The 27,344-nt window shown below is 39.8% G+C and overlaps 1 protein-coding gene across 1 annotated transcript in view; it reads left to right on the forward strand.

The window, feature by feature from the left end:
- Window positions 1-16,494, forward strand: part of LOC148885282 (Na(+)/H(+) exchange regulatory cofactor NHE-RF2) — an 18,168-nt gene extending 1,674 nt beyond the window's left edge. The window contains exons 2-6 of the mRNA XM_089018492.1: window positions 2,519-2,833; window positions 10,841-11,068; window positions 14,267-14,420; window positions 15,676-15,788; window positions 15,871-16,494. Of these exons, the coding sequence (XP_088874618.1) occupies window positions 2,519-2,833; window positions 10,841-11,068; window positions 14,267-14,420; window positions 15,676-15,788; window positions 15,871-16,029 (969 nt within the window). The 3' untranslated portion in view covers window positions 16,030-16,494. The remainder of the gene's footprint in view (window positions 1-2,518; window positions 2,834-10,840; window positions 11,069-14,266; window positions 14,421-15,675; window positions 15,789-15,870) is intronic.
- Window positions 16,495-27,344: the final 10,850 nt, after the last annotated feature.

The raw sequence follows: 27,344 nt of genomic DNA on the forward strand, positions 1-27,344 counted from the left end.
GGACAGCCAATTAACTCATTCACTGCCAGACATGTGCAAAAATGTGTCCACTTCAGTGCCAGGGTTTTTGTCATTGTCACTTGAATTCCAGGACCCACATAATATTGACTTTTGGGACTACATAAACATTCAATACAGCAGTAGAAACCTTAGACTCCCTGTTGTTATCGTAAAAAAAAGAGTTAATTCCTAAATTATATGGGTCTGGAGTTATGGTTTCCTATGGGAAATTGATTTTTGGGATACACACTTTTCGCCTTGCACACTCTGTCTGGGAACTAATAAAGTTCATTAGCCAAGGTATCACTGTATTTGCTATCTATTAGCTAGCTACCTAGCTGGCTATCTATTTGCTATTCATTTGCTATCTATTAGCACATGTAGCTGTGTAGCTGGATATTTATTAGCTATATGACTATTTAGCTAGTTAGCTAACTGTCTAGCTGGCTATCTATTTGCTATCGATTGGCTATCTGTCTAGCTAGCTAGCTACGTAGCTGGCTATTTATTAGCTATATGGCTATGTAGCTAGTTAGCTAACTGTCTAGCTGGCTATCTATTAGCTGTCTGTTAGCTAGTTTTCTATCTATTTGAGTTACTTCCGAGTTGAGTGAACGCTGGCGCATGTGGCTGCCGCTTCTCACCCGCAGAAAAAACAATCCTGTGACTGTAAAGCGACCTTGAGAGTTTTGAAAGGCGCTTAGAAATGAAATTGATTATTATTATTATTATTATGAGATTGTACAAAATACAATACAATTCATATTGATTTATATAGCGCTTTACCAACAGCTGAAGCTATAACAAAGCGCTAACATGGACACAAGGGAAATGCCGCCCCCTTGTGGTAAAGAAATAAACAGGCCAGCGCTTTATCGACACCCAAACATGACAAAACAAAACCCGAACAAATTCGGGAATTTCAGTTGAGTTGTCAACTGTATACTGTAAATGTGCAAAGCGAGAAAACAAAGATTTTGATCACGGTAGCCTACACCTACTAGATCGGTCTCCAACACTGCATTTTCACCCACAGAAAAAAACTGATCCTGTGACTGTAAAGTGACCTTGAGAGTTTTTGAAAGGCGCTGATAAATGAAATGTATTATTATTATTATTTTGATTACCGATACATGTTAAAAGCAAAGCGCAGCAGGCTTACTCTGGTCGTACGTGACACAAAGAGACCTCTCTGCACTTCCAAGTTGTCGCTTGCAAACCTGTTGATCAAGACTCTGAGGTCTGGAAGGCCCGTGAGAGTCATTGAGGATGTGACAAAGTAGGACTGTTTTGCCAAGCGACGCTGTCGGAAGATTGCAACATACTTTGTACCGCGAATACAGATTCCTGGAGTTTGATTATGTCACTGTCGATTTCTGGTAAATTTTAAAGCACAAAATCTGCTCACCCGGAGTATTCGAGGGGTTCATTCATGTTTGTCATTGGCAAGTGTGGCTGCCACTGCTCACACACAGAAAAAAAACTTCTCATGTGACTGTAAAGTGACCTTGAGAGTTTTGAAAGGTGCTTAGAAATTAAATGTATTATTATTATTATTATTATTATTATTATTATTTGCTAGCTATTTGCTTGACAGGTTTGAAAGGCGCTTAGAAATTAAATGTATTATTATTATTATTATTATTATTATTATTATCATTTGCTAGCTATTTGCTTGACAGTTTTGAAAGGCACTTAGAAATTAAATTTATTATTATTATTATTATTTGCTAGCTATTTGCTTGACAGGTTTGAAAGGCGCTTAGAAATTACATTTATTATTATTATTATTATTGTTATTATTATTATTATTATTATCATTTGCTAGCTATTTGCTTGACAGTTTTGAAAGGCGCTTAGAAATTAAATGTATTATTATTATTATTTATTATTATTATTCTCATTTGCTTGACAGTTTTGAAAGGCACTTAGAAATTAAATTTATTATTATTATTATTATTTGCTAGCTATTTGCTTGACAGTTTTGAAAGGCGCTTAGAAATTAAATTTATTATTATTATTATTATTATTATTATTATTATTATCATTTGCTAGCTATTTGCTTGACAGTTTTGAAAGGCGCTTAGAAATTAAATGTATTATTATTATTATTTATTATTATTATTGTCATTTGCTTGCTATTTTATTGAGGTTTGAAAGGTACATAGAAATTAAATGTATTATTATTGCTATTATTATTATTATTGTTATTGTTATTATTATTATTAGCTATCTGGTTCGCTAGCTAGCTATCTAGCTAGCTACATCTATTCACTATCTAGCTGGCTGGCTGGCTATCTAGCTAGATATCTGTTGGCTAACGATTGGCTAGCTATCTAGCTTTCTACCTATTTGAGTTACTTCCGGGTTGAGTGAATGCTGGCGTGTGCGTCTGCCGCCGCTTACCCACAGAAAAAAACTTATCCTGTGACTGTAAAGTGTCCTTGAGAGTTTTGAAAGGCGCTTCGAAATGAAATGTATTATGATTATACATTTTGTCTACTATCCCCCACCACAGGTAGTGCAGCGGATCAAAGCTTTAGAAAACGAGACCAGACTACTGGTGGTGGACCAAGAGACGCACGAACGTCTGCGGAACTTGCGCCTGACGGCCACAGAGGAGATGGCAATACCCGGAGAAGAGCCGCCTCCCCCGTTCTCACCACCGGATCCCCCCAGCCCTGCACTGATTTCACCCCCGACCACACCCGGCAAGGACAAGCGTGAGGGTGAAAAGAACGGCTCTGCCATGCTGCAGTCCATGCTACAGAGGACTACCAATTGTCAGGTGCCAAAGCACACCAAGAGGCTACCATCATTAGCTGTGAAGAAGGTAAACATGTCACCTCATTTCATAATCACGGACAGAAATAGACTCATTTATTCTTTAAAAAAAATGTATGACTCATTTCTTTGTGCTGAAAAGCCTCTCATGTCACAACACCACAACACATTTATAAGCCATCCTCTTTGTCTGACGCTGATAGCAGCGCTACCGCTACTAGCAAGAAACTAGCAAGAGTACCTGGCTCTCGTTGTTATCATTTCAGAGTTTTAGGGAAAAAGATCAGCTAACAGATTAAAAGTCAAACACGTTAGCCCCTAAAAGATACACTCAAGGCTATGCTAGGCTAGCTTTCACGTGATGCTACGATGCTAGCAATGGGAATTTCACTCAACCCGGAAGTAAATAGATAGAAAGCTAGCTAGCCAGCTAGTAGATAGCTAATAGATAGCCAACAGACATGTAGCTAGATAGCTCGCCGCCTAGATAGCTATATAGCTAATAGAAAGCTAAATAGAGAGAAAGCTAGCTAGCCAGCTAGTAGATACCTAATAATAATAATAATACATTTCATTTATAAGTGCCTTTCAAAACTCTCAATGTCACTTTACAGTCACAGAATAAGTTTTTCTGTGGGTGAGCAGCGGCAGTCACACGCGCCAGCGTTCACTCAACCCGGAAGTAAATAGATAGAAAGCTAGCTAGCCAGCTAGTAGATAGCTAATAGATAACCAAAAGACAGCTAGCTAGATAGCTTGCCACCTAGATAGCTATAGAGCTAATAGAAAGCTAAATAGAGAGAAAGCTAGCTAGCTAGCCAGCTAGTAGATACCTAATAATAATAATAATAATAATAATAATAATAATAATAATAATAATAATAATAATAATAATAATAATACATTTCATTCTTAAGCACCTTTCAAAACCCTCAAGGACACTTTACAGTCACAGGATATTATTTTCTGCGGGTGAGCAGCGGCAGCCACACGCACCGATAGATAGCCAACAGATAGCTAGCTAGCTACCTAGAACCTAGATAGCTTCTCTCGTCCCGCTTGTACTTATTCACATCTTGTCCTGGTTACTTGTTCCACGGTATAAGACGGCAGCATTTCCGCGTCTGTAAATTCACTGTTTCGATGCGTAAAAATCACGACACGATTTCTCACTCTGCAAGCCAAAGATGTGTTTTTTTTTTCTCCCGCAACACGTGTTTTCACTTAGATGAGCCCCGCCGGCCAAATGCGGGTGGCTCTCTGTCAACAGGAGATGTGACAAGGCCTATCAGTTCAATCCGGAATGTTTGTCAGCGCCTTATGCGACCCGCGGAGAGCATTCCCAGTGAGCTCCCTCAGGGGAAATTCTCAACCAATGATTGTTTTGTCACAACAAAAGCCAGATGCACTTGCGGAAAATACAATAGCACATTTATTATACATAAAATAAGGTATATTTTGTGTAGTTCTAAGGCTTATTTAGGAGCAAATTCTGTTTTATGGGGACCTGGAAACAGATTATTCTCATTTTTAATGGTTTCCTATGGGAAATTAATGTTTGGAAGACACACTTTTCGCCTTACACACACTTTCTGGGAACCAATTATGGTCGTAAACTGATGTATTACTGTCCTAAGGTATGGGGTCTGAAATCATTTCATTTCAGCATTGGGAAAAAAAATCTCAGGTACATCTTGTTTTTTCTTTAGTCGATCCACATTTAGCCACTTTAAAGGACAACCGACGTCTCTGGACAAGTTGTGTCCATAATTTGTAAAATGGCTTCAAATGACTTCTACTGAGCGTATTTTAATAAGATTCCACCGCATATAGCTATATTTTACGTTTTAAGACTCGCGCCGAATATTCAGGAAGTCTTGTTTTTGAGTTAGTGACGAGTCCGTACGTGACGTCACTAAAGGAACACCCCTGACCGAAAAAAAGACGCATTGTAGCGGTGCTTCCATCACGTCAATGTATTTTGCTGTATTTATTTGGTCAGGGGACCTCGTGTTGCACCCAAAAGCCGCCAGAAGAGGGCATCCAAGCTCCATATAAGGAATTTATCAGCCTGTGGAAACGGAGGTGGCCACAGGAGGTTGCCATTTTGTGCCTCCTTTTCGGTGAGACATTTCCCCTTAATGTTGCCTCAAAATGGCACAGAATAAATTCTTTAATCGATTGCAAACATGTATGCTTTCCTCTTCAGAACTATTTGAATCATATTCATAACTGGAGGTGTAACAAGAAAGCATCTTCTCTGAATCTGAAGCCATTGTTTTGATTTTAGAGCAAGGAAAGACGTCTTGGCGTGACGTCACGAACTGGGGGCGGGACTTTCTGAAAATGCCCAATTCGCAGCTCAATTTTTGGCAGATTTTGGACACTTTAAGTCATTTTTATTGGTGTTTTGCATTTGACTAAAAATATCATACTGCGTGTTTTGGGTATTTTAGATGCTATAAAACGTTTTTCTGATGTCAGTTAAGAAACAAAAAAGTGACGTCGGTTGTCCTTTAACCTTCAAATGCTTGTTAAGAGACTTATTGCGAGTGAGTCACTGTATCTGATTTAACATCTGGAGCTCATGTTTAGTAAGCCACTGCGAACCCGACGGAGTCCATCTTTTTCTCGAATACCAACCGTGTTACGTCAAAACATAGGGGTTTGTCTGCACCAGGGGTTGTTGTGCGCGCGTCGTATTCCTAGACGTAAAAGAGTCTCGACGGAGAGGAGGAAATGCAAGACTGATATTTAACTCCTCTGGTCGTTAGTTTCATTCGGATATAAATTGTCATTTGGCGCCATCTCGTAGCATATAGCTTCGAGAGACTCTGTTGAAGGTTGTTGAGGAGTTTCATTCAGGCGACCATCGCATTTGGTAGTACTTTAATAATAATAATAATAATAATAATAATAATACACGCCAGTGTTCACTCAACCCAGAAGTAACTCAAATAGATTGAAAGCTATCTAGCTAGCTAATAATTATAATAATAATATTACATTTAATTTATAAGCGCCTTTCAAAACTCTCAAGGTCACTTTATAGTCACAGGATAAATTTTGCAGCAGGGGAGCAGCGGCAGCCATACGCACCAGCGTTCACTCAACGCAGAAATAACTCAAATAGATAGAAAGCTAGCTAGCTGGCTAATAGATAATAATAATAATAATAATAATAATAATAATAATAGACTCGGAGCATTGCATTTTTCAGGTCCCAATTAATAATAATAATAAAACATTTAATTTATAAGCGGCTTTCAAAACTCTCAAGGTCACTTTATAGTCACAGGAGAAATTTTGCAGCGGGTGAACAGTGGCAGCCATACGTGCCAGCCTTCACTCAACTCAGAAGTAACTCAAATAGATAGAAAGCTAGCTAGCTAGTTAGCTAATAATAATAATAATAGCAATTCTGGGGGGCGTTTGCTGTATTGAAAATGTGTCTAAAAAGTGAGGATAAATGGCTCGGGTAATGGATGGATGGATGATTTTCCAATATAGTCAAGTGTACCTCAGCACCGTATAATAACCCGTGTACAATAAAAAAAAAATAAATAAATGCTGGGATCTGTTCTGGATGCTCGACCAATTTTGTGGATCGCTGAACAGGACAATCTGGGGTTGCTATGGGAACAACAGTTACCATAATGTCCTCATTTCAAGCCAGTGTGCCATTCATACTAAAACCCTGACACCGCAGCCGTTATTGTGATATAAAAATATGTCGTTCGGTTACATTAAGTAGGATTTGTAGGACATCCGCTTGCATGTGCTGCCCACACAAGATGATTTGTTTGGTTTTCAACAGAAAGTCTATTGTGAGTTGCGTTGTACAAGGTTATGGGGTTGTGTCCTTTGACATATTCGCTTTGCACAAACTTGCTGACGGCCAAAAGAGACCAACGTGGAACATCTGCCAACCACTGATAACGATAACGTGCGCATGATATCACTGATATCAACATGGGGGATATGTGAAAACAGAAAACTTAGGGTAGGGCACAGACACATGAATGTTTATGTAGTCCTTAATATTCTGTGGATTTGAGTGAAAATGACAAAAACCCTGGCACTGGAGTGTACACATTTTTGCATGTCGTCTGGCAGTGAATGAGTTAAGGGTAAAAAAGATGTCAAATAGATAGAAAGCTAGCTAGCTAGCCAATCGATAGCCAACAGATACCTAGCTAGATAGCCAGCCAGCTAGATAGTGAATAGATATCTAGCTGGATAGCTCGCTAGCCAGTTAGATATCTAGCTAACCAGCAAGAGCTAATAGATAGCAAGTAGCTAGCAAATGTGAATAATAATACTAATAATAATACATTTAATTTATAAGTGCCTTTCAAATCTATCTATGAACTAGCTGGATAGCTAGCTAGCCAGTTAGATAGCTAGCTAACCAGCCAGAGCTAATAGAGAGCAAGTAGCTAGCAAATGTGAATAATAATACTAATAATAATACATTTAATTAATAAGTGCCTTTCAAAACTATCTATTATCTCGCTACCTAGCTAATAGATAGCTAATAGGTAGCTAGCGAGATAGCTAGATAGCTGACAGCTAATGGATAGCAAATAAGGAGCAAATAGCTAGCTAGTGTAGCTAGCATAACTAGCTAGATAGCTAATTGGGTAAACTTAGTAGAAATACAGTATGTAACAATTGATGGTGGCCTATTAGAACCTATTAGAACAGCTAGCTAATAGATATACAAATGCTTTGTTCCGTGAAGGTACATAGAACATACTTTATTACTATAAACAACATTTCTTGGTTGACTTTTATAATTTGTGACATTTTTTTTTTGTATTCAGACCATATTGCACTCAACGTCATGTAGCTCAGGGTGCGGCCATTTTGCAAATCCTTGTTAGCTAAAAATGACACCGAAAGTAGCCCATGGCACATTTCCATATCGTTCATGAAAATGCGTTTTCAAATGCATTTCAAAATGCCACTTTTTAGTTCACATTAACTCATTCACTGCCCCTCACGAACTTATTCGGGAATTGAAAATATATGTTTTTGACAATATTTTTTCAATATTGTTTTACACATGCAGGTTTTCTACTGTAGAGGCTCAAAAAAAATAGGAGGGCGGGAAGAAACGGACATGGGGGAGGGAGGTAGAGAGAAAAAAGTGTGTGGGACGCAAAGCTCATCAGATGCAGCCAGAGAGGATTGAGACAAAAGAGTTCCAGAAGAGAAAAGAGCAATTGAAGACGTCACAAAGCAATGTGAGATAAATTCGGTAACGTGACAGAAGTTTTCAGGAGGAGGCCGAAAAGCAACGGACCTTCTCTTGAATAAACATTGCACAGCTGCGAGTGATTATGTGTGTGGGTTGGTGGGAGTTGAGGGGGGGGGGGGGCAATGTAACCTCCGTCTGCCCCTCATGACTCCCCGCACCCCACGCCAGGTCTCCGCCGTCTCGCTCGCTGTCTTTCATCACTTGCAAGTAATAGAGGAAAGAGAGCAAGACGTCTTTGAGTCGCACCTAAAATCGTTCCGTTTTCTCAAAAGCAGACGGTTGCGCCTGATAATCCGATGCACGGATCAATATTCTGATTCCTCGGACATACCGTATTTATTCAAGTATAACGCGCACACGTGTAATGTTCAATTAAAAATTGGTATAAAATTTTGTTTTGAAACTGAAGGGCACCTTAACAACAGCTGAACGACTATAGAGAATAGTCATGGAAATGCTGCCCCCTCTTGGAAGGGATAAAGCATTAAATATATGTGAGAATTTTCCCCCAGACTTCGTTTATAACGCGCACCCAAACTTTGAGTTCTTTTTTAGGTCGAAAATTTTGCGCGTTATACTCGAATAAATCCGGTAGTTTCATCCACTGTTGTTGAACCTAACATTTCATTCAGAAATATCACTCAATCTATTGCGATGCATTGCATGTCGACCTCAATTGTATTAAATAAAGGCAGCGGGAACAAAAAAGTCCAAAGTAGCAAACAAAACCAGGAATAAACCATGACAAGACGAAACAAACCTGACAGGGTGAAACAAACAATGACCCGACATCGAATGGTCGTGCCGGGAGTTCTTTTAACTGCTACTGATTAAAACGAGCAACACCTGTGCAGCTGTATGCAGGGCCCTACAGTGCCACCCATAGGTCTCAAACCGAAACGTGATAGTGCGAGACCCAGATGGATTGAATGGCAACCGGTTCAGGGTGTCCCCCTGCCTACATCTTTATAACGCTCCAACCTCCCTCTGACACCCCCATGAGGATCAAGCAAATCGGAAAATGGATATGGATATTGCTATATTACATACTAAAACCTGTTAGATACAGTATCTCTGAAAAAAAAAACAGTAAAAAGTAAAAATGTGTTGACCAATGTCATTAATAGTTAAGCCAGTTGTTTGTTCGGATACTATGAAAAAAGGCTCGAACACTGCGAGATAGTCTTTTACTGCTGACAGGGAACGCAGCCATTCACAACCGACGCCCAACTTCTGCAGCCTTCTACCAAACTATTCATTGAGAGTATATGCAAATTTAAGTGATGGATTAGTAAAACATAGTCGTCTTGATTTGAATACCACATCCCTGGACGTCCCAAGTACCAACAACTATAAAACAACAGAGCGTAGACATTTTAATTGGTTGTCCTTTTCCATGAACTGATAGATATGAAACCTTACTGTGAAGGGGTTTACCAAGTCCTAAATTAGTCCAAGGCCGACTCGACTACAGGAAGGTGACAGTTTAACAGGCAGTGACTGTTCACCTCAGATTGACCCTAGATTTTTGTGTTCCGCCAACTAAGCATGAAACATTTAAATATGATCACTTCTATTCTGTCTATTCTCTATCAGAGGCAATGTCAGGCGAAATGAGTCTCATGCTCATGTTGTGGCATTACAATTAGAGGCAAGCCAACACCTCAGGGCATTACCATCAACCTTACTCCTTCCACTAATGATGTCGTTTTTCCAGTTGAGTCTGGCTTCCTTCAAAGCAATTAAAATCACGGGTCTATTCGCATTTTGCGAAACTGGAGCTAATAAAAGCAGGGGATTGCCCAAACACAAGCAGAGAAAGCCAACTAACTCATTGGTCATGTTTACATGCAAGTCGAATAACCCGTGTCCGCCCTATCAGCAATGATCCGCTTGCCCAAGATGGTGTAAACGCTCACAAAAGCTAGTAAACATCTCTCTGAATATTCAAAGTGACATCTACAGTGAGTCCTCAACTTACAAACACCTTATCTTACAAACTTTTCGTCTTACAAACTTGAAATTTATGAAAATTAAACCTTATAATAAGCACTATTTTCATAATACACACCCACCACAGCTGGCGGAGTGATCTTCGGCGGAAGCACGCGACCGAACAGCACCAGAGGTTAAGTTACCAACAGTCCTTATGGAAGGTGACTCTCCTTCCATAAGCCATCAACGACCATCAAAAAGGTCAATAAAACTTTATTTTACAGCACAGTTTATTTCTTTAATTACAGTCCTCATGTAATGCGACTCTCTTTCCAAACAGCAATTCCGTTTGACCTTCGACCTCCAACGCCATTCCATCAAGCCATCAATGACCATCACAAATGCAAATAAAGTGACTTTATGATACAATGCGGTGTATTTCTTTCATTACAATACAATAGCACATTTATTATACATAGAATAAGGTATGTTGTGTGTAGTTTTTTATGCTTATTTAGTTGAAAAGTATATTTTATGGAAACCCGGGAACGGATTATTCCCATTTTAATAGTTTCCTATGGGATTTTTTTTTTGAGATACACACTTTTCACCTTACACACTCTGTCTGGGAACCAATTAAGTTTGTAAGTTGAGGTCTCACTGTACTTGTATTCCGTGCATGTCTTTCGAGTACAGGATGTATACTACCGGAGACAAATTCCTTGTGTGTTCTACATACTCAGAACACTGTTGGACGTCTCATATCATCATGTAGTGACGAAAAGTGATATTAAGAGCTTTGAAAGGTGATTAAACTGTAATGTATTCTTATGATTATTATTAATGTCATGTTTCCAGGAGATTCCCGTCGGTGCGGTATCCCACACCCAGGCAGAGTCTCGATCACGTCTCCACGGCGACCCGTCGGAGCTCGCGCCGCGTCTATGCCACTTGGTGCGCTCTGAGACGGGTTACGGCTTCAACCTACACAGTCATCGGGCCAGGCCGGGCCAGTACATACGTTCGCTGGACACCGGCTCGCCCGCGGACCAGGCCGGGCTTCGACCTCAAGACAGAATTATTGAGGTACATCCCATTGAAATATATTCCTGACACACATGTGCATGTTACATGATCTGAAGTGGATCATTTCTGTGTATTCCTGCTATTGTTTTGACCCCCTGACCTTCGCCCCCCCCAACACTGTCAACCACCTGACCCGCCTCGCTCCCACTCACTCATATTGACACAGTCCAGATCTCAGGCAAGCGTGACCCCAGCACTTGTAATTGCTTGCAATGCATCGTGCAATGGGGGCTAGCTAGCTAGCTAGCTAGCATCTGCTTTCAATAAATGGTGCGGTTGGGCTTTTGTAAACTGTACTGCAATTTTAGCTGTTCTTTTTTTTTCTCGTCTTTGCAGTTTGGATTGATGATCATGGTGATTATAATTCCAGAATGATCAGTTCCCTTCATAACCAAATAATTTTTACACATGTAGCCAGCCAAATGCACGGCATGCATAGAGAATCTTCCAGGAACAAAGATGACATGCAAATTCCATATTTTTCGTTCACTCAACCCAGAAGTAACAAAGTAAAAAAAAAAAAAAAAAAAAAAAACTAACCGCGGATGGTTCGAGAACTTTGAGTGTCGTACAGGGATTCATAGTGTCATTCGTCATGGTGAGGAAGCCAGTTCTGACGATAAAGTTGCAGAAGCTTACAAGGAATCATTCCTCAAGATGGACGACCCCCCCCCTGTCGCCCCCCCCCCCCCCCCCCCCCCCCCCCCCCCATATACCATTGAAGGATTTTTCCACCAGGCTTATAAATGAAATGTATTAGTACATACATGTAGGATTCGCTACATCGCCGTTTTTCCATCTATCGCGGGTGGTCCCGGTCCACATTAACCGTGATAAACGAGGGATTACTGCAAAGCATACAATGCTAAATCTGAGCTACGGTATGTGACTTTGTAGCTGCTCAATGAAAATCAACAATATACCAAATGGATTTACACGAATGCAGTAAGCAAAACGCAGAGGAGTGGGAACATTCCGAGCAGCTGGATATCACATAGAAAACTCACCACGAGGAGATGGCACAATCACGAATGTCTCATTTTCTCACCCACGCACGCACGTACGTTGTACATACTGACTGACGCTGGCTCAGGTGTTTCCTATGGACTCCCCGGAGAAGCAGACCATGTTCCAACAGCACTTATTAATTATACCAGAGAACAGCGCATTGTCATGTGTGGGATGCGGCGCTAATGAAAGGCTACAAAACAAGACACCTGTTGTTATACTGCTTGTTTACTCTATTACGAAGAATGTCTTTTGTTTTTCAGGTTATTCCTAATCCTGTATGTCACTTTGCATACAAAGTCATGTGATCACGCGTTGTACCCTAACTGACAACCGTGTCATATTCAAGTCTATTCGCTATCTGGCTAGCGGGCTGGTTATCTAGTTGGCTATCTAGCTAGCTACCTATCTGGCTGGCTAGCTAGCTATCTGGATAGGTAGCTATCTAGGTGGCTGGCTGGTTATCGAGCTGGTTATCAATTGGCTGGCTATTACCTAGCTGGCTAGATTTCTGGCTATCTGGCTAGCTATCTAGCTGGCTATCTATCCATTAGCTATGTATCAGCCAATAGATAGCTAGCTTTCTGACTATCTGGCTAGCCATCTGGCTGGCTATCTAGCCAGTTAGATTTCTGAATATCTGGCTGGCTATCTATTATCTGGCTATTACCTAGCTAGCTAGCTAGCTAGATTTCTGACTGGCTGGCTATCTGGCTGGCTAGCTCGCTATCTATTAGTTATCTATTAGATAGCTGGCTAGCTTTCTGACTATTGTATATGGCTAGCTAACTTTCTGACTATCTGGCTAGCTATCTGGCTGGCTATCTAGCTAGCTATTAGCTAGATGGCTAGCTTTCTATCTATTTGAGTGACTTCCGGGTTGAGTGAAAGCTCGCGCGTGTGGCTGCCGCTGCTCACCCACAGAAAAACTGATCCTGTGACTGTAAAGTGACCTTGAGAGTTTTGAAAGGCGCTTATAAATGAAATGTATTATTATTATTATTATTATTATTATTATTATTATTATTATTATTATTATTATTATTGTTGTTGTTATTATTATATGCCCTTTTACGGGGGGAATCGATGAACTAACAACCAGTCTTTTTCTGCGTTTCATCTCGTTCATCCTGAAAGACCAGTTCAGTCTGTCAATGTATTTATTTTTCCAGTGTATTATGACAAGCACGAATTTAGGTCCTCGTCAGCACAAAGACATACGAAACCAGGACCGAAACCAAAGAGCGGCATGAAAAATTGATGGCTAACTGGGCATGCTGTGAAATTACCTGACACAGGAAGGCGCAGGTCTAGACACAAGCTTTGCCCCCCCCCCTACAGTCACATAGAGCCCACTTAATACATAGCAAGGGTGCACGCTGAGGTCAGTCAAATGAATATGTTGCAGTCAGTATCAGTCGATTAATAAATAGTTAATAATGATAGCAGCTTTCATACTTGGAAAAAGCAACCCCATCCCAGAGTCCACAGGTCCCCTTCCCTGGGCCATCCCATAAACACATCACAGCTACCCGATTTTTCCAAAGGTCCGTTTTCCAAAACAATACAAAAAAAAACAACCATCACTCAAAATGAGAAAGCTTGCTTGATCTTATAGAATAGCTTGAACACGATAGTATGTTGATCTATGACGCCCTCTACTGGTTGAATGAGAAAGTGTGACCAAATATACTGTAGCTGGAAGATACTTTGGATTGTTTCTCAATAATAATAATAATTGTAATGATAATAATACTCCATTTCATTTATAAGTGCCTTTCAAAACTCGCAAGGACACTTTACAGTCACAGGATATTTTTTTCTGGGGGTGAGCAGCGGCAGCCACACGCACCAGCGTTCACTCAACCGACAAGTAAAACAAAGTAAAAAACAAAATAACAAATAATATGACAACACAAAGACACAGAGAGTCATTCATTCTTCAGCACTTTCTGCACCCTCTTTGTTGTATGAAGTAGTTCTCAGTGAAAGTGTCCTTTTCAGCAGTGGATCAGGGACGTCATGGTGGAATGTGCATGTCTACTACAAGCAACTTTTGATTTGTTAGATTTCCGGATAAAATGGTCTTGTAGACCTCAGAATTCATAACTACTATAATTATTCAATAAAGATTCAGGAGCAAAGTATTAATTATCTTCCCTACTTTTTTTGTCATGTTTTGTCTATTAGGTAAATGGCGTGAACATCGAGGGTATGCGGCACTCCGAAGTGGTGGCCTTCATAAAGAAAGGAGGCAATGAGACCTGGCTGCTGGTTGTGGATCCGGATACGGATGAGTACTTTAAGATGAAGGGCGTCATCCCCACTGTTAGCCATGTGAAAGGTAAAAATGTCATCACTTGGTTCAAAAAAATACTCACGCGACGTTTTAGGGTTATTTTGGACGAAACCTGGTACGGATTAATGGCATTTCCACTCATTTCAATAGGGGAATATGATCTGACATGAGTTTTGAGTTACAAAAGTGGTCATTAAACTTGTATCGCAAGGCACCAAGGCAAGGCTACTTACAAACATTTTGAAATAGCATGAGGGGGGAAAATAGTTTTGGCTGAATTGGCTGAAAGGAAGTACAGTGATACCTCGGTTGACGAACCCCTTGGTTTACGAACTTTTCGGTTTACGAATGTTAAATTTATGAAAATTTTACCTTGGCATACAAACTTTTCACGATGAGTAATGTGTCGTTCGCGAACGAGCCCGTTCTTCTAACAACAAAATGGCAGCCGACTGTTTTTGTACTCTATTCCCCACCCCCAGTCTCCGGTTAACACCACGTGATTGGTCAAGAACCCAACAGTGAGGGGGTGGGGTTTACAGATAGAGAGAGAGTGAAACCGTTCTCCAAAAAGAAAATGGCTGCCGACTTATTTTGTCCTCTATTCCCCGCCCCCAGTCTTCGGTTAAAGCCACGTGATTGGCCAAGAACGCAGCAGTGAGGGGAGGTGGTTTAAACATGAAAGAGACAGGCAGACGACCGTGAGAGTTTCAACTTTGATAGTTCAAAGGCAGAGTGTAGACTGCAATGTTAAAATATGCCGTCAATCAGGCTCCACGAATAACCTGCACAAGCCATCTGTACACATGATGCAAAAAGCTATCAACCCAGCTCAACAGAACACAATTGATGAGGAACTAGATAAAATTATCGCAGAGAAAGCACCTACAAGGGATCATTCCAAGATGGTAAAAGAAGACGGTTACCTTCCTCATCAAGTGTTTAATGCTGAGGAACCTGGCCACTCCATTCCATCAAGCCATCAACGACCATCACAAAGGTAAATAAAATGACTTTATTATACAGTACAGTTTATTTATTTAATTATACTACCATAGCACATTTATTATACATAAAATAAGGTATATTTTGTGTAGTTTTGAGGCTTAGAAAATAATAAAGTAGAACATTATGTTTTATGTGGACCCCGGAACGGATTATTCTCATTTTAATGGTTTCCTATTGGAAATACATTTTTGAGATACACACTTTTCGCCTTACACACTCTGTCTGGGAACCAATTAAGTTCGTAAACCAAGGTATCACTGTACTCAAGTATACATTCCGATTATTGTCATAGATTACGATGGTCCCTCGATCTCCAACGGATCTCACAGTCCTCTTATGAACGGGAGCTCCACGTCACATTCCATCAGGTCAACAACCTTCAATCACAGGCGCAACGGCACACAGGTGGGTGGACTTATTCGTCACCGACACTCACTTCACATCATCGTAACGTCCGACCGACCTTTGCATCATGTGTCCGCTCTAGATGGTGGGTGACGAACGAAGTAGATTTTCGGACCCGTTCGCCGAAATCGGCCTGAGCGCCACGGCGGCCGAGGAGAAGCGGAAGCTCCACGCCAAAGAGAAGAGGCGGGCACCGCAGATGGACTGGATGAAGAAATATGAGCTCTTTAGCAATTTCTAAAAGAGATGCTTCCAACATGAGAGGCTGATTTGAAAGGATTATTTTAAAATCACTCCTCGACTATAGCGGACATATTTTTGTAGTAAAGTATATGAAGTGTTATACAAGCTAGGTCACGGCAATGTGAAGTTGCCATATGGTCACGGTGACATCAATGATTGTGGCCCAGAAGATCACAGTGAGATGCGGACGCCATTCACCTCAAGGAAACTAACTGAACGTGTACAGCAGAGGGCAGACCGGCACCACAAATACAACATGACCTTATTTGACTTTTTTTTTTTGTCATTCTTTGTTTGTTCTCGACAAGAAATGATTAAGGTTATGTATGTATTTACTCACAAAGGTGAGTTAATGTGAAAAAAAACACATCAATGTGCTGGAGATTAGATGAGCGTTGGAAATTTGGCAACGGCGACTTGCATTGAAGACAGTATTACAATAAAATTGTATTTTTAAAGTTGATATTGTCTTATCTGTCTAACTATCGAGCTCGCTAACTAGATAGATACAGTAGCTAGCTAGATAGATACAGTAGCTAGCTAGAAAGAAAGGATACATATAGATAGATATGTATCTATCTAGATAGATACAGTAGCTAGCTAGGCGTCTGTGTAAGCTCTCAGTCGTACAGGAGTGGTCCATCGATGAGAAGGTTTCTTCAGCCGTCATCTGTACAAAAGTGAAGGTTTCGGACGTTTCGCCTCCTATCCAAGAGGCTTCGTCAGCGAACTAAAGTCTGACTGGTCGTATCGGCCCCATTTATATATCCCTAATGTCCAGACCTGGTGGCGCCGGACACAGCTATGATAGGTTTACAACATAAACTAGGAGTTATCAGAACCCTCCAGCATAGGGCTAAACTAATACCAACTAGCACTGAAGGTAGAGAAAAGGAGTCAAAACATATCAGGAGAGCACTCACTAACTGTGGGTACCCTCAGTGGTCATTCAACAAATGTCAGAAAGAAAGAATAGCGAACGAAACCAATAATTCTCAAGATTCAAAAAGGAGAGGAGTAGCAGTACCGTACATTGCAGGAGTTTCTGAAAAATTACAAAGAGTCCTTTGGCAACATAAAATTCCTACTTATTTCAAACCGATAAACACGTTAAGGCAAAAATTAGTGCATCCAAAAGATAGGCTACCAAATGAAAAACAAAGTAATGTAGTTTATTCCATACATTGTAAGAATGAAAATTGTAAAGAGCAGTACATTGGGGAGACTCAACAAATTCTCAAAAAAAGACTTTATCAACATCGCAGGGATAATACTAGTGGGCCTCAATCGGCAGTACATTTGCACCTAAAAGCTAGCAACCACTCATTTGACGACAATGAGGTTAAAATCTTAGCGAAAGAACATAGATGGTTTGAAAGGGGGGTAAAAGAGGCGATTCTTATAAAACAACAAAATCCTTCATTAAACCGGTCTGGTGGTGTGAGGTTCAATTTGGATCGTTCATACAATAGCCTGCTCAGGCAAAACAGGTTAGGCAACTTTCGCAATGCTGATGAGGGTCGTTATGCTGATGAGGTGATACCGGGGGGTGTGGGTGTAATAGGCCAATCGTTAGTCAGGAATGTAGGAACAATCAGTGGGGCCACAGGGGGGGGTCCCGCGCCCCCCCCAACCTGAGAGTAGGGACCTATCATAGCTGTGTCCGGCGCCACCAGGTCTGGACATTAGGGATATATAAATGGGGCCGATACGACCAGTCAGACTTTAGTTCGCTGACGAAGCCTCTTGGATAGGAGGCGAAACGTCCGAAACCTTCACTTTTGTACAGATGACGGCTGAAGAAACCTTCTCATCGAGTAGCTAGCTAGATATCTATATATTTATCCTACCTATCTAGCTACTGTATCTAGCTAGCCACTGTATATCTAGCTAGCTATCTAGCTACTGAATCTATCTAGTTAGCTACTGTATCTATCTATCTAGCCAACTACTCTGTCAAGCTATCTAGCAAACTACTCTATCTAGCTATCTACCTAACTACTCTATCTTGCTAGCTAGTTCGCTAGATTGCTATCTAGCTAGCTATCTACCTTCATGAAGTTATCTAGTTCATTAAGTTAACTAGCTAACTAGCTAGTTATCTAGCTAGCTAGCTATACACACACACACTACTGAATCTATCTAGTTAGCTACTGTATCTATCTAGTTAGCTACTGTATCTATCTATCTAGCCAACTACTCTGTCAAGCTATCTAGCCAACTACTCTGTCAAGCTATCTAGCCAACTACTCTAACTACTCTATCTAGCTATCTACCTTCATGAAGTTATCTAGTTCATTAAGTTAACTAGCTAACTAGCTAGTTAGCTAGCTATACACACACACTACTGAATCTATCTAAGCTATCTAGCCAACTACTCTGTCAAGCTATCTAGCAAACTACTCTATCTAGCTATTTACCTAACTACTCTATCTTGCTAGCTAGTTCGCTAGATTGCTATCTAGCTAGCTATCTACCTTCATTAAGTTATCTAGTTCATTAAGTTAACTAGCTAACTAGCTAGTTATCTAGCTAGCTAGCTATACACACACACACGCACACACACTCACTCACACACACTTATGGACAGGACAACAAGTAATTGATGACTCGCGTTGAGAAAAAAATTATCGTGTTTATAGTTTTGAAGTCCAAGCACATTATGGCAAAGTGAACAAAGGCGCGCTTGTGAATGAATGGCGTCATAAATGCTCCGAGGCATTCTAAACTCAGACAGTCCGAATTTAGCGACGCTTTGCGTCGGGGAAGAAATTTGTGAGGATTTTACGAAGGATTATTCGCTGCAAAAAAAATCAGCAGCTGTCACGCACATGCCGGTGTGTTTCATTTCACGTGTTGATATAGCCACTGTGTTCAAAATGGATCCGCAAGTTAGAAAAACATCATTTATATGGACAATGTACGTGTTCTATTTTAAAACCCATCCAAAGCCACCCACTTCGGATGGTTCAATAACAAACAAACGCTGTTGCAAAGCTGACACGTGTGCTTCGCATTTTCAATAAAATATGAAAACTCCATCACAGAGTTTTTCTTATGTTACATTCAAGACCCCTTCCCCTGTCCCTGCCCCATCACACCACCAATGGAATGTTTTGTGTCGTCAGTCCTCGCACTCTTTGTCGCTCCAGATGAGGATTACGGCGGTATACGGTTTCATTCTGTTCTCTCAGAATTCTCCAGCTGCTCAGGCCGCGCAAAGGTCAAAGACGCGTGTCAACGTGTGTGTACGTCCATGTCTGCCTTGCACTACGCAAGTTTTGTTGGGTTGTCATTGTCCTATCGTGACAGTTTGAGGGAGAACATTCCAAATACACTAATGTCGTGCTGCACTTGAAATGTCAACGAAATTAAAATGGCTCACAATATCATTTTAGGTATCGTGCACCAACATAAGCGCGACAAAGTCAAGCCTATAATAATAATAATAATAATAATAATAATAATAATAATAATAATAATAATGCATTTCATTCAGAAGCGCCTTTCAGAACTCTCAAGAGTCACAGGATAAGTTTTTCAGTGGGTGAGCAGCGGCAGCCACACGTGCTAGTGTTCACTCAACCCGGAAGTAAATACATAAAAAAGCTAGCTAGCTAGCTAATAGATAGCTAATAATAATAATAACAATAATACATTTCCTTTATAAGCCCATTTCAAAACTCTCAAGGTCACTTTATAGGCATAAGATAAGTAAGATAGCTAGCTAGATAGCTAAGAGATAGCTAATAATAATAACAACAACAGTAATAATACATTTCCTTTATAAGCGCATTTCAAAACTCTCAAGGTCACTTTATAGTCACAGGATAAGTTAGATAGCTTGCTAGCTAGCTAGCTAATAATAACAATAATACATTTCCTATATAAGCATATTTCAAAATCTCAAGGTCACTTTCTAGTCACAGGATAAGTCAGATCGCTAGCTAGCTAATAGATAGCTAACAATAATAATAACAATAATACATTTCCTTTATAAGCGCATTTCAAAATCTCAAGGTCATTTTATAGTCACAGGATAAGTTAGATAGCTAGCTAGATAGCTAAGAGATAGCTAATACTGTAATAATAATAACAATAATACATTTCCTTTATAAGCGCATTTCAAAACTCTTAAGGTCACTTTATAGTAACAGGATAAGTTAGATAGCTAGCTAGATAGCTAAGAGATAGCTAATAATAATAATAATAATAATAATAATAATAATAATAATAATAATAATAATAATAATAATAATAATAAGACATTTCCTTTCTAAGCGCATTTTAAAATCTCAGTCACTTTATAGTCACAGGATGAGTTAGCTAGCTAGCTAGCTAGCTAGCTAATACATAGCTCATAACAATATCAATAATACATTTCCTTTATAAGCGCATTTCAAAACTCTCAAGGTCACTTTATAGTCACAGGATAAGTTAGATGGCTAGCTAATTAGCTAAGATATAGCTAATAATTTGACTTTGACTTTGACTTTGATAATAATCATAACAATAATACATTTCCTTTATAAGTGCATTTCAAAATCTGGCTAGCTAATTAGCTAAGATATAGCTAATAATTTGACTTTGACTTTGATAATAATCATAACAATAATACATTTCCTTTATAAGTGCATTTCAAAATCTCAAGGTCACTTTATAGTCACAGGATATGTTAGATAGCTAGCTAGAGAGCTAGCTAGCCAGAGCGCGATATAATGAATCATTTAATTGTTCCCAATATATCACCACACCTATAGGCTCATTACAAAAGATGACGATTGTTTTTTGCATTTGTTTTGTTTGGCCGTCATTTGGGGGACATTTCAAGTGACATCTACAAAATTAACAACGGGACAAAACCACCAAAGGTTTTTTTTTTTCCGCAAATGTCATGCAGAGCAAACAGTGTCGTAAAATGTGTCATTTCAACATCGTTACAGTGATCACGTAGAACAAGTTTCCTGTTTTCCACTGGATGTTAATTAACAAATTATGAAACCTTCAAAACGGTGACCTGACTTGACACTGCAATTTTCCCCAGTGTGGCACAAATTTGAAACATTTCTGATTGGTAATGTTCCGTGAGATTTTCCAAATCGGCCTTGCTTCATAGTTTGGAAACCGCTGTTGTTTAAAAGATTACTGGAAATTTTTAGGGAGATAACCCAAAACAAACAATGATTCCACTAGGTGGTGTATCATGATCATTTCGTTTCCAGGAAATAGGCCGAACCCGCTATGCAATTGTGTGCGACATTGGGCACAGCTGGCGCCACACCTGACCTTTGTCAAACCTCCATTTAAATTGGGTCTGCAATTTTCGAGCGTTAACAGCATCAAGACAAGGTGGGGTGGAGAACCCCAGGTGGTCCCGCTTGGGCTTGTGCCCAGAAAAGCATTTTTTGTACTTGGTACTGACGAAAGCTGATTGTCTTCATCAAAAGCAGTTTTCTGGTTCTTTGTAGCAATCTCTTTCTCAGGAGAGGACCGCCAGGAGGGGTCCTTGATTGTCATGTAATTGCATATCCAGCACAATAGGTGGCAGTGATGCTCTTATTTTATTTGATTTTTTAATTTGTTTTACATTTCAGGAAATTGCTGCATTTTAACTCCTTCACTGCCAGATGCGCAAAATGCCAGATGTGCAAAATGTGTCCGCTCCAGTGCCAAGGTTTTTGTCACTCAAATTCGAGGACCCATGGAATATTGAGTTTTAGGACTATATAAACATTCAATACTGTGTGAGAAACCTGAGACTCATTTCTTTCATCAGAAAAAAAAAGTTAATTCCTAAATTATATAGGTCTGGAGTTATATGACATTGAAATGAGGGCGGCTGTCCAAAATACAATGCAATACATACATACAGATTTATATAGCGCTCTCACAACGGCTGAAGGTGGAACAAAGCGCTAACATGGACAAAAGGTAAATGATGCCTCCTTGTGGAAGGGAAAAAAATTGCCAGAGGTCTGGCCTGCACTTTATCGGCACTCTCGCATGAAACAAAAACCTAACAAATTCAGGAATGGCGCTCTCCTTTTTAATTCCCGAATAAATTTGGGAATGGCGGTGAATGTGCTAACATGAATAAAAGTTATAACATAATAATAATAATAATAATAATAATAATAATAATAATAATAATCCATTCACTCAACCCGGAAGTAACTCAAATAGATAGCTAGCTAGCTAGCGAATAGATAGCTATTACTAATAACAACTACATAATACATAATACATTTCATTTATGGGGGCATTTCAAAACTCTCAAGGTCACTTTATAGTCACAGGATAAGTTAGTATAGTTATATTATTTATTATATTATATTATAACTATAACATTAATAAAAGTAACTATATTTATTTTTCTGGTGTTTATTGTTCTTTTAGATGTAAAGTGTCCCTGTGTGCTTTGAAAGGTGCTTGAAAATTAAATGTATTATTATTATCATTAGGGAAAAGCCGAAAGGAAAAGAAGAAGATCATTATTATTATTACTATTATTATTACTACTACTGTTATTATTATTATTATTATTATTATTATTATTATTATTATTATTATTATTATTCGTTGTAAGTCAATGGATATTTATACTATTATTATTACTATTATTGTTATTATTACTATTATCATCATTATTATCATAATCATCATCATTATTATTATTATTCGTTGTAAGTCAATGGATATTTATACTATTATTATTACTATTATTGTTATTATTACTATTATCATCATTATTATCATAATCATCATCATTATTATTATTATTCGTTGTAAGTCAATGTATATTTATACTATTATTATTACTATTATTGTTATTATTACTATTATCATCATTATTATCATCATCATCATCATTATTATTATTCATTGTAAGTCAATGTATATTTCTTTTGTTAGCTCTAATGATAAATAAGGCAACAAAATTATGCAAAAGTATTAGCTATCTCTTAGCTATCTAGCTAGCTATCTAACTTATCCTGTGACTATAAAATGACCTTGAGATTTTGAAATGCGCTTATAAAGGAAATGTATTATTTTTATTATTATTGTTAGCTATCTATTAGCTAGCTAGCTGACTTATCCTGAGCCACATGAATAGTCTGTCGGTCTGTTCTCAAAACGTTGATTAAATATTGTGATTTTCGGGAAATGTTACTTTTAAAAATGCAAAAACGGGCAGATTTTTGCATATACAGTACAAAAAAAAATGTTCCCCTTCTCGACACACCCCTGGTTACTTCCTACCGCTGATTTTCAGTTAAGTATGAGCCAAATAGTCCCACCCAACACAGGGGCGCCACCCATTAAGCTGTGCCAAGGCTGCCCAGGATGCAGCGATGCCCACGAAAAAAAAAAAAGAAGGCCGACAGGGCGGGGGAGGGAAACCAAGAGTTAGCGTCTCCATGGCAACTGTGTGTTTTTGTTAGCACACTCGTGAGTCAGACAAGCAGTGAGTCACATAGTCAGGAGGAAACACACACACACACACACACACAGCGGAATACATACTCCCACTTAGTCAAAGGGAAGCCAAATAAGGACAGCTGCAACAATGTGCACGGAAAGGCTAAACGTAAGGGCAGAAGGAACCGCATGAGGTCATTTTTTTTAGGAAAAAAAAAAAACAACACATGAAAGAAATTTAAAGTTCCAATGAGGCCGTGAGAGTATTCGGGGTCATCAGGGTGGAGGTTGTGGACACGTGAGCACCTACAGACACTCCTTTTGAACACACCTATGGCGCGACCATTTTATTGTGCGACGCCCACAAGGTCTAACGACAAGCACCTGGTTTTGCTTAGCAAACAACGCGCCTATTTAGTTTTGGAAACGGACAACATGTAAAGGATTTAAAATGAATAAACAAACAAAAAAAGGGTTTACAGGAAGATGAGTCAAGGGCAGGTCATGCTAATTACTCCTCGGTATAACCAAGCTGTCATCTTTGATCGCTGTTAGCGCGTGGGAACCTTTTTGCCACGCTGAGACGCCTTGAGGCTTACATCTGGGTCATTTTGAACAGATCAGGGTGACGATATGGTCAGGCACCGAATAGACACAGCATTAGGTACTGCAAGTACAGTAATCCCTCGTTTATTGCGGTAAATGCAGACCGGGAACCTTACATGTTTTGGTAAATTTACATGTGTATGAGTACAAAAATAGTATTTATAACGCCGAATTTAGTGGAACAAAGTAGAGGACATGCATAAAGAAGCACAGTAAGTGTTTATAGGACAGTACAAAATTCTAATTCAGTAAAGTAAACAGTCCACTATCAACATGTAGTATATAAAGTATAATACAGGTAACATCCGACTTACGACCGACAAACGGTCATAAGTCGAAATGGTCGTAAGTCGAAATACATTCAAAATGTTGAATAGAGACTCGTAGGCTAAATGACTGGCAAAAACTCCCCCCTCTGGTGCAATCGCACGGTCGATTGCTGTGTGAGCGTCAGATGCTGGCTGGCTGGCCAAAATTGTCATACGCGTTGCCGACCTGATAGCGCGTTGTGGTTGCCAGCGTAGAATTAAAATTGTAAAAATGGGGTCTGGAGGTTGTGTTCGTAAGTACGGGTGGTTGTAAGTCGAGCTGGTCGTAAGTCGGATGTTACCTGTATTTACATGTACACTACTGTATAAGTTAAGTTGCAGAAGGCGTAGAGAGTCCTGCAGAAGGCTCAGTTGACGATTTACGACGGGTGAGGAACATTGCAATGAGCAAAGATGTTAAGTTGGGGAGTCCGCAATGAGAAGAAAGGAGAGTCAATGCAGAGATGCCTCTGCTGTTGTGGAAGTGTCGCGGCTTGGAATTGAAGCGGATTTACATGGGACAGGAGATGTGAGCCAATCTCTTTTTCTCAATGGATGCTACAGCTAGCTTCGTGTTTGCTTTCAACATTTACCTTGTAGCAGACGCACACATTTCACCATGACATCCCTGATCCACTGGTGAAAAGGATGCTTTGATCCTCTCTTCTTTCAACTAGAACTGCTTCATGCAACAAAGAGGGTGCGGAAAGTGCTTCAGATTGAATGACTGAATGTCTTTTGTGTTGTGTTACATTATTTGTAATATAGTTTTGTTTGTTTTTGCCTTCAAGATGGCGCCGTGAGAGTGGCTGCCTTTACAGCAACTCCTGTATTTTGCTTTTGCTGCTTTGAAATGTACATTTCTCCACTGTGGGATAAATAAAGGCTCATCTAATCTAATCTAATCTACTTTAAATTAAATTGGGGTAAAACATTTTCTTAAAGTGGTCCACGGTCCGGAACGTGGTTCCCCCGGGGAAAGACCCATTGATATCCTCAGTTGTAAAAGGTTTCCTGTTTTGATAACATAGAAGCAAAATAAGGCAATCAGAGCCCGGTGTTGATTGTTCAGCTTGCCTTGTTATCGAAGCGGATATGAAATACCACCTGCCCTCTAACGGCTGTAGATTTCACGGAGGCAATTTCTGAAACAAACTGACGCATTGTCCTCCCTTGTGCAGCAGGCGGGTGAATTTCACGGCTATAACTTTAAGAAGGCGCGAATGACGTAGAGGTCGCCGTTTAAATGGACAAGCGGCTGGAAAATGGCGTCGACGGCTAACGCCAAAGCTAACGAGAGGGGGGCAGAATGTGGTGCGGAGTTGTAAAGTACATCGGGATTGGGAAGTGTGATTGATGGTGAGGAGGAAGTCACCCGTCCACGTCACCCCCCACCCCTTCCCGAATGATGTCAACGGAGGAACAGAAACACCATGTGGTCACAGATAGACATCCGTTTCGCCGACCAACGAGGATGCGCTGAAGAATTGCTACACATACAGCATAATGTTGACGAGGTTACACGCATGCCGACTATCGGGCCTAATTTGAGCATTTTCCGGTCGTTCGTAAGTTGAATTAGTTTGTAAGTTGCTCACAATCGCTAATGCACGGGCAGTGCCGGGGTAGTACACGGGGTTCCTACAACTAGCTCAGGAATACAAATAGCAGCTAGTAGCACCCCAACAAATGTGGTTATTTTCATTTATTACAGACACTCCAAAACAAACATGCGGATCAAACCTCTAAAGATGGAGGACACTGATTTGCTGTGGCGACCCCTTAAAGCACAGGTGTCAAAGTCAAGGCCCGCGGGCCAAATCCGGCCCGCCACATCATTTTTTTCGGCCCGCGAAAGCAAACCAAACTTGTTAAATTCCATGATGATTGCTAAAATCTGAGCCAAAGGTTCATATTTTTGGATGTCAACCACAATAAAAGTCATTATTCTTGACTTCAGATTTGAAAACAAGTTATTCATTAATTTGCTGTGTGCTCTATATGTAATATTTGAAGGGATTTAAACATTCTAATGGGTTCCCCAAATTCATAACGGCCCTTGAGAGGAAACCATAACTACAATGTGGCCCGCGGCAAAAAATGACTTTGACACCCCTGCCTCAAAGGGAAAAGCCGAAAGGAAAAGAAGACTCCTCAACTTACAAACGAGATACGTTACGGTCGTTCATAAAATGAATTTGTTCATAAGTTGCTTCAGGGCTATATTTTGTATGGAATGTATGTATAAGTATGTTTAATGTTTATATAAGTATGTTTAAGGTTTGCATCAGTAACCTGTATTGGTTTGTACTGAAAAATTAACATTTAATTAAAAAAAATGGACCATAAAGATATGTACATGTACAACTGCATACTACATATGTGCTCTCACAGCGCCTCAAATCGGTATTAGCGGCGGAAAGAAGCACTACTTGGAAAACTGCGCGCAATAAAGGCATATCCAATCCAATCCAATCCAACCCAATACAAAATCTAATTTACAGCATCTCAGTCCGCACATTTTTCGACAAATCCGCAAAAATGTTCGTATGCACCGTTGTTCGTAACTCGAATGTTCGTAAGTAGGGGAGCGTTTGTATTTTCTTGTACACTGCCGGAATGCACCACACACACTTTGGACGTTAAAAATCAATGTATTATAGGCATTTCCTCGTGAAAAAAAAGGAAAAACTTTTATTCCCTCAATTGCGGCCAATTAATCCTTTGCTTGTAACAACGCAGCTACTGGTCGTTTTCATAATTAATCCCTGATGCAGCAAGTTTCTATGTTTAAACACGCTTTCAGCTCCCACTGCGAGACAAAAGTCCCTGTGAGTTTCTTTTATCTGTTCCTAATCCTTCCCGTGGCTGGCGCTTCGATTCATCTCCGGCGCTGATGATGAGCTCAGCGCAACACGATCTACTTGTGTTTTCATCTTGGTTTGTGTATCCTGGGAACGCATCTACTGACCGCGGTTCA

The sequence above is a fragment of the Hippocampus bargibanti genome, linkage group LG17 (genome assembly GCF_051943395.1).
Source record: "Hippocampus bargibanti isolate YZ-2025 linkage group LG17, ASM5194339v1, whole genome shotgun sequence".
Taxonomy (NCBI): Eukaryota; Metazoa; Chordata; class Actinopteri; order Syngnathiformes; family Syngnathidae; genus Hippocampus; species Hippocampus bargibanti.